The sequence below is a fragment of the Morone saxatilis genome, unplaced genomic scaffold (assembly GCF_004916995.1).
Source record: "Morone saxatilis isolate NCDOM2014 unplaced genomic scaffold, NCSU_SB_2.0 Contig24, whole genome shotgun sequence".
In the NCBI taxonomy this organism is placed as follows: domain Eukaryota; kingdom Metazoa; phylum Chordata; class Actinopteri; family Moronidae; genus Morone; species Morone saxatilis.
In genome coordinates, this window is record NW_023339807.1 from 23,230,949 (window position 1) to 23,239,373 (window position 8,425).

General features: G+C 39.4%; 1 protein-coding gene across 1 annotated transcript in view; it reads right to left on the reverse strand.

Moving 5' to 3' along the window:
- The window catches only part of ica1 (islet cell autoantigen 1), a 9,281-nt gene extending 1,319 nt beyond the window's left edge, over positions 1–7,962 (reverse strand). Inside the window, exons 1-10 of the mRNA XM_035672482.1 lie at positions 7,875–7,962; positions 7,581–7,752; positions 6,882–6,954; positions 5,221–5,344; positions 4,370–4,568; positions 3,268–3,393; positions 2,917–3,015; positions 2,723–2,823; positions 2,493–2,539; positions 1,673–1,933 (exon numbers count right to left, since the gene is read on the reverse strand). Coding sequence (XP_035528375.1) covers positions 1,673–1,933; positions 2,493–2,539; positions 2,723–2,823; positions 2,917–3,015; positions 3,268–3,393; positions 4,370–4,568; positions 5,221–5,344; positions 6,882–6,954; positions 7,581–7,752; positions 7,875–7,891 — 1,219 coding nt within the window. The 5' untranslated portion in view covers positions 7,892–7,962. The remainder of the gene's footprint in view (positions 1–1,672; positions 1,934–2,492; positions 2,540–2,722; positions 2,824–2,916; positions 3,016–3,267; positions 3,394–4,369; positions 4,569–5,220; positions 5,345–6,881; positions 6,955–7,580; positions 7,753–7,874) is intronic.
- Positions 7,963–8,425: the final 463 nt, after the last annotated feature.

Genomic DNA, 8,425 nt, shown 5'->3' on the forward strand with positions numbered 1-8,425 from the left:
AGTGTGTAAGTAGACATTTTGATGAAAAGGCTCAAATAAATCTGTTAGAAATGTTGTCAGTTGTTTAAGTTTTAAAAGCTGTAAGTGTGACTGCATCTGAATGTACTCGACTCGTGAGGATTTGGGGATTTTCTTCCTTGAAGATTTGTTATAGCTTTGTTTTCACATTCTTGATCTCAAGCCAAGGGCTCTATAGTCAGGAATCAGTCAAGTTTTTGTGACTCTGAGAAGCAGGTTGTTTTGAGGATTTGCCTGTTTTTTGGGCTCTGGGGTTAAATGAAGGTCATTTTCAGTTTGGAGGTCTGTGCTGCTTCTTGCTGGAGTGACTTCTTTGACCACTTATCTCTCCTATACTCTTCTTCCTTCAGGATTCTTCATAACGGCAAAAAAACAAACATCTATCCCTTAAGTTCTCAACCTCCCGAACATGCTCCTTCCTGCACAGTCACAGCGGATTTATAGGTGTTAGTGTTGAGCATAAACACCTGATGTTTAGCTTGTCAAAAGTTATTTTGCACTTACAAGTCAGTCCCTGCCTGCGTGCTCTCCTACCAGCACTTGCAGACGGATTACAGCTTGAATTAGCTTTATGCTCGTTCAGTTATTTAAAATCTTTCTATACTTAAACCAAGTTCTGTGCAATTCTGTTGACGGCTCCTTGGGACTACAAGCTGTGACTTTCCGTTTTTGAGCTCTAACACCAATTAAATGTGGGAAAAAGTCAAGCAGGTTCAATGTGTTTTGACAGCATTTTAAAAAAGGTGAAGATTGATCAGCCCCCATGTGCGTTGTTGACCAGCTGGACTCTCAGATTCCCTTTTCAAAACTCATCGCAGTCTTGCCAGCCTCGGATCCCATTGACCATATGCTTCTCCTGATGAACATGTTGACACACTTGAGTTGGAAAAAAACTCCAGACTTGTTCCTGTTTCTAACACTTTCTTTATCAATGATCATCGAGGAACTACTGTGACTCTGAACCATGCAGGAGTTATAGTCCCAAACCACCAGCTTATTAACCATTCATAGTGTCAGACGTGTTATTAACTGATATTACAGCAGAGTCTGCTTCATAATTTCACCCAGGAAATACAAGAGTCGGTTTTTTATTACTTTATAGCTTTAGTGGCGCTACTTACAACCCTCTTATGTTGAAAATGGGCAAAACTGAATAAAAAAACCAGATGAGGAGCTCGCAGCCAGTGCCCAGGCCCGGATGAAATGGAAAGTAGTTGGCAATCAACTATGGGTAAGGAAATCTAATTGCCATGTTATAATAGCCTCCTATTGCTTGGACAGACGTGGGTTTGATAAATCATTTTGAAGCCACTTTTCTCCCTGTGTGGAAATACTTAGCTACAATGGGGAAAAGCCTGTAATTTTAGCTGAGCTTTTGTTAATTCACTCATTCATGGAAAAACAATGTAACTTATTTAGTCTTCAAGCATATTTTCCCCCCCAAATATTTCATTAAATTGGGATAATCGTGGCTAATTTAGGAGTTTGTGGATGGTTGTAGCTTGAGTTCTCCCTAACGGTGGAAACCTGAAGTGTACTCATTTTGATAGGAAAAAAAAGAATTTATTTTGACAGTTAAAGAGTTTATTGGACCAAAAACTCTGGTTCACTTTTTGTCTGGATCACACAAACACAAATGCACACACAAACTGACCTGAGAGGGAAGACTGCATATTATTCAAACTCTGGTCCAGCAGCTGAGATGGTAGAAAGGAGTTTTCCTTCTGCTGGGCCTCCGCTGGTCTACCTGAGGATGCGCTCGTTCCCTCCTCGGGGTCTCCAAACACTTCCGTCCACTCTCGAGAGAAGTCGCCCTCATCCACAGACATACTGCCCAGAATCTCATTCAGTAAGGCCATGCTGTCCTTGTCCTCTCCCTCTAACTCTGGATAGGCAGAAAGAGGATCTTCCTTCCCTAGAATGATCAGGTAGAGTGAGGACTTTATACATAATTATGTAACATTAATACACTAATGTAACTAATGATTTAACTTTGATTTAGCTACTTATCTTCCTGTGCTGTTACTATTTACTTCGCACAGAAACTATTAACTAAACTATTAAATTATTGTATGTTCTACATTGTTTTGCTTGTGTAAATTGGTGTGAAAGTAACAATTGAATCAATTAGTTGATTGGCAGAAAAATAAATCAGCTGATTTAATAACTAATCAATTGTTTAAGTCAATTTTTAAGCAAAAATGCCAAAATTTCACAGGTTCCAGCTTCTCAGATGTTAAAATTTGTTCATTTTCTTTGCCTACTATTATAGTAAATTAAATATCTTTTGTATTTTGGACTGTTGATCAAAACAAGCAACTTGAACACGTGGTCTTGAGCTCTGAGATTTAAATGTTTTACTATTTTATAGACATTTTATAGATTAATAATCAAGACAATAATCTGCTTTATTTCCATAGTGTATATATAATACTGTAAAAAAAACTGACAGTTATAATAGTATTATCTTTTACCTTCTCTGGTCTTATCGCTGGTGTTTTCATTTCCTAGTGAGATGAGTCTTAAAAAACGACAGAGATCAGTTTATAACATTTTGCGCATACATAAGGCAACAGATGTATAGAAATATTGCTTTTATGTTCAGTCCAGACCGGTCCAGTGTTTCTAAAGATGTTCTCTGTTTTCACTGTTGGCATGCGTGTGTTTGATCTACCTGCATAAAGATCAAGGTGAGATAACTCACCGGTAGTCTGTGTTCGCCGCTTTCTTTCCATCTTCTGCCTCTGCTTTAATTTTCTTCTTCCCCTTCTTCTTAGCCAGCTTGTCCATGGGGTCTTGTAAGGTCTGAAAGAATAACCAACTCACTGATTATTATCATTAACTGTAGCAGTGTCAGAATTTAGAGCTCATCTGTGCAGGTCAAGATGATTCTCTGACCTTAAGTGTGGAGAACTCATAATGCTGACAGCCCTTGAAGCTCTCATGAATGGCTGCCATAGTGTGGGACGTCTTCTCCCAGAAGTGCAAAAGTGTTGTCTGAAACAGTAGAACAATCCAAGGTCACACATTCAGCTGCTTGTGTTAAAAGCAATGATTCAGTTCATTTGCTTCTCATGTCTAGACTGCAGTGTTTCGCGTGGTCTGAAGTTAAATCTCCATCTCTTGAATTGCTTTGTTCCCTTCATGTTTGTCTTCCTTCCTGCCGTAACCACATGTGGTAGAGCCATTGAAAACACCCTATTTAAGATCAATGGAGTGTAATGCAAACAACTGGGATTTGTGGTGTACCTGGTATGTGGTTAAAACGTGAGAGAGGAGGTTGCAGCGACTGGCTCCCAGCAGGTCTACTTTCTGGCAAACATCATTCTTCAGTTTGTCAAAGCTTGTTTTGGTAGTGCGCACCTGGGCTTGAACCTGAGATAGAGTAGATAAGAAAATGTCCCAACTGAAGGTAAGCAGCCAGTGTTATGTATCACACAAGTTTGAACATTGAAAACAAGCACTGGAGTTCAAGTTTGTGCAAGTGTAAGTAACTGAAGTGTAAGCATTTAAAGCATGCTGGGTTCTTGGAGAGAACCAATGGACCATCATTCAACGGTGTATTCTGCCCTCTAGTGGCATGTTTTGATATTTTTTTCCCTGATTGTATGCAGTTTGTGTTTGTGTGGTCTTATATTGGGTCTGAATCTATGAGTCAATCTAGTAATTAACAGCAAATACTTCTAGTTGGGGGCAGTGATGTTATTTTCATTTTCTCTCATATACTGTGTTAGCAGGTTTCTGACATTATTACTCTTATTCTATTACTCCAGCCAGGAATAGCAAGCTAAACAAGAGTATACAGTATATACAGTACCTGTAACCTGTAATTGCTGTTGTATAAGCACAGGTGCAACTAATAACCTTAAATGGTTAATTGAATGCATTCATTTTTCTACCTTAAGGGACATCTTAACAGATGATTAAGCATGACAAAAATTTCAGATTATTTTGACCAAAATAATTGCAATACACAATATTTTTACGATATTCATGAAAATATACTTAATACTTTTAAAATGGCACTACTGGAATCATTTTCTTACATTTTGTTAAAAACCACTTACTTATAGGCACATCATCTCCCTGTTCTGTAATTTGAAATCTATATTATTTCCACACAAAAGCGAGTCAAGCCTTCAGCTGTGGTGACAGGCTTAGGATTTTGGAATAGCTGGAAAGATGCAGGCTTTCTCTTGTCCTCTTGTTCAAAATAATTACGATTATCACGTGCCTTCATTCTAAGTGATCTATCATTCTTATCAAACTAAATGGAATAGAGCGATTACATGTTATTGGTTATACCTGTGCTTTCTGCTTTGACAGAACAATGTCCGTGTGACAGACAAACCTTGCGGAATTTCTCCATTTGTTTATGTGTATCTGGATCCAACTCCTGAGACACATCCTTCATCCAAAGCAGTGCTCCGCGGTACTCGGTCCTGGACTGCTCCATTCGATTCACCGTGAGCCACGTGTCTGAGATTGCTCGATAGCGAAACGTTTCAACCTCCTGGTACAACCGGCACAGAGGGTTCCTCAGAGCCAGTCTGTAGGATGTAGTGTCAAATTTAGTATTCATGTGACAAATTTGACATTAATTATCATTACCAAATTAGTTTTAGACATTCCTAGATCTTCATACAACTTATAGTGCACAGCAAACTTAAACAGTAGATAAGTACTTTGTCTTATTTTTGAGAAACAAGCAGAAGCAGAAACAAAGTCACTAGCAGGACATAGTCACATTTGTATACCACCAGTTTACCAATTATTTTCCAGTATTCTAAAGGTAACACAATAACTCTAATATAATATTGTATTAATGTAAACTTAACTTGGTATTATCAGACATTATGTGTTGTTGTTTTGTTTCATATTTCTAGTTAGCAGACTGTGACACAGATTCAGAAATCAAATAAATTCAATCCATTTTGTAATAGAGTAAATGTATCGCTGCTGTTTTATCTCTGCTCTGTAATTGTTATTATGCAAATCCTGTTGGTGAACATTTCCATAAATAAATCTGGGATTACATTAGGACAAATAAGATACTTCTCTCTGTTCCTTTTTTTAATAGTAGGAGATAAAATGGACTGACCTTTTACATAAAACTATTTTCTAGTGCGGCTGTAATTTGTGTGTGAATGTGAATTGTCTGGATGTTTTCCTAAGGAAGTGCCATACATCTGTCATACCTACCTCTGTTGGGAAGAAAAGCAGAGTGCTTTCCCTGTGGCTTGCATTATCTTTCCAGCCCTGGTTTTATCCTGTGAGCCTTGGGAGCGCAGGAAACGACCCAGCTCGTTCTCCTCCTGGGAAAGCACTGCACAGTAGAGATGGGGAATGTAGTCATAAGATTCAGTCTCGTACAAACTTAGAAAACCTAATATTGCAATAAGTAAACTGGAATGAGTATGTAATTCAAGATATATTTCAAGATAGTATTCCTCTTTTATATCTTAATCACAAATAGCCCTTTAAATAAATGCATATTGTATATAGGAATGCACATATCTCAATCACCATCATGGTTTCGGGCGGTTTGTGTGATCCTCAGAACTGTGTTGTTGGGGGCAACAATTCCAGGTAGGGTCTCCCAAGGCAAGGAGATTGATATTTAACTATATACCACAGTGAAACGTACTGACTTGTACACACCGGCAACAATTTCCATTAGTTAGTTAGAGACAGTGCAGCCACAGCAGAGCAAGCAAAACCATGTTCCTTGTCTGCCTAGCTCTTGCTTTTGTGGACATAAAGTAGCTTGCTATGCAAACATTAGACAAACTGGAGCTCTATCAGTTTGTGTGTGTGCCAGTTTAGAACTTAAAGCAAGAGACAGCATGCATTTTATGTGACTGACGGCAAGGAAACTGTTACTGAGATAGTCTTGGCCATAATTGTAGCGTGAAAATTGGATACTGGCAAGCTAGGGATGTGCCAGTATCCAATTTTCATGCTACAATTATGGCCATCTTTAACCAAACTCCTGCATAGGAGCTGGAGTCTGTTTTTCCAGAATCCGTCAGGGATTAGAAGTGCTGGTGGCTATGAGAATCATACTTATTAACTTCCTGCTGTAGCAATGCTTTGTTTTCCCTGAGAATGACAGGGGTGCCTCTATGTGTTGCTTAGCATAGATAGAAAACTCTTTGACTGTTGCTTGTACCACTGTACTAAAGTTCAAAGTACCCGGCCTTCTTGGAGTCTATGGTGGGGTCCTGGTTGGGTGTTACCTGTGGACTGCTGGACACTCACATTTGTAATGGAGGGGTGGTAATTGGGAGGATTTGTATGCCTGATTTGACCTCTAGTGGTCTTTTGTTAGAAAACCTCTGTGCTCATCCACCATCTGTAACGGCCACAACATTGAAGCACAAGGTAGTTCATAAGGACAGCTGGTACCAGAACACCTTTAGGTTGAAGATCGATGATCAACTTTGTAGTTGTATTGTCTGATCTGGTAAAGAGAGCAGCAGAAATGTCAACTGATCACCACCTGTCGATGGGTTCAATCAGGTGTTGAGAGAAGCTGCTGGACAGACCTGAAGAACAAGGTGATGAGCTCAAACATCCAGAAGGAGCTTGGAACTGTTGCTCCTTTGCAAAGAGTCAGAGTTCCTCCTGGATGTCTCCTTGTGGAGGTCGTCAGGGCATGTTCAATGTGTCCTACTGGAATTTAGCTGGGGCAAATAACTGACGATTGGATATATGTTCATAGTGCAAAGTAATTTACGAATGGCTCTTAAACTAAGTATTTCATGGATTACTAATATGATCCGCTGTGAACAGTTCATACTTTCATTGTTAATTTAGAGTTTTTATACTATATTATACTTATGCTGTTTATTTGAACGTACGGCAGATCCTCCTCTGGTACTGCTCGATAACCTTTAGTAGCTCCATGCATGTTCTCTGGACGGAGTGGAAGACCTGCAGAACAGAAGACAATCGGTGTAAAACTAAAGTCAAACGAACAACGCCTGATCATTGTGGAAGTTATTCTCCGTGAAGTCAGACTTCTTGTGGAGCACACTGTCTGAATATGCCTTAAGTTGTCCATGATACCTTTTTTTATTGATTTTAAAAAACTACACCAATGAAACATTAAAGCCTTTATGAGGTAAAAATAGAAGTATTAAAACGTCACATCAAAGCTTTAAAAAACGAGCTCTGATCTGTTATGTAGAGATCCAGTTTCGAGTGGTTTATCACCATTCTTATCGAGGACAATGCCTGAATTAAAGCTGGATGTTTCGGCTCTTATGAGGTATCGATTTCAGCCATTAAATTCACTTCACTGCCGAAATGGAGGCATAGATGATGGAGGTTAGAGAGGCGGCTTAATGTAAGTTTCAAGCCTCGAGCAAATACTGGCACAGTGTGAATCAAAAAGCCATTTTAGTCACTGCAGAGTCCACCTGAGGGAAAGTATCTCCATTGTTTCCTAATGTTTCTGCAATGTTATCGAGGCCTATGGTAACCAATCCTGACTTTCTGTTTCCGGAGTCACTTAACATGCCACAAGCCCCCCCCGACACTTTCACATTCCTCCTAACCTCCAGCTTGGCATCCAGATCTGCGTCTGACGCCACCACATGCTCGTCCTCTTTCTTCCCGGTGACCTTGATGAGCGTCTGTTTGGTTTTCCAGTACTTCTGCTGGAACTTGTTTACCACAGACGAGTCTTGGCTTTGGATGAAGCGGTCCAGATAGTCTCGGGAGTAGCCACTGCAATGACACAGGGGTTGGACCGATGTTAAGACTTCTGCTCTCTCTCTCCCGTAATGATCTGGGTTAGAACTCATTGACTGGTGTGCAACTGGGTGTAAACACAAGAGCTATATACTCACAAATGTCCTCCCTCCATTTTTGATGATTACCTGTAGAGAAAGCAGAGCAGCTTAAAGTCCTTCTCCATAGTTTGACAGACGTAGTGGGGCCTTTTCCCAAATGTTTAGCAAACCAAAGTCAGCAGAAAGCTTATATCTTTTGTAAATTACAGCTACACACCATTTCTGTGTGTAAAAATGTGCATTACAGAATATGTACTTTGTAAAATCCATGTTTCTGTCAATGCTAACATGGTAAAACAAAGACTGTGTACATTTTGCTCTATCATTTTAACTAGATCACTTTTTAGTGGTTTAAAAAATGCGGACTTTTTTAGTAAAAGCTGATCGTTAAAGGTTAGAATATTTTCCCTCGATACGTCAGTGAGGTGTTCTGTGTCTTCATTATACGTCTCAACAATACAAACCAAACAGAAGCACAGTATAATATTCACATTGTTCATAACATTAAGGATTCAAAAGTCTGTCAGCACAACATCTGCCTGGATACAAAATGAAAAAAACACCTGTGGCACAACCAAAGCAAAACACCACCTGTATATTAATACACT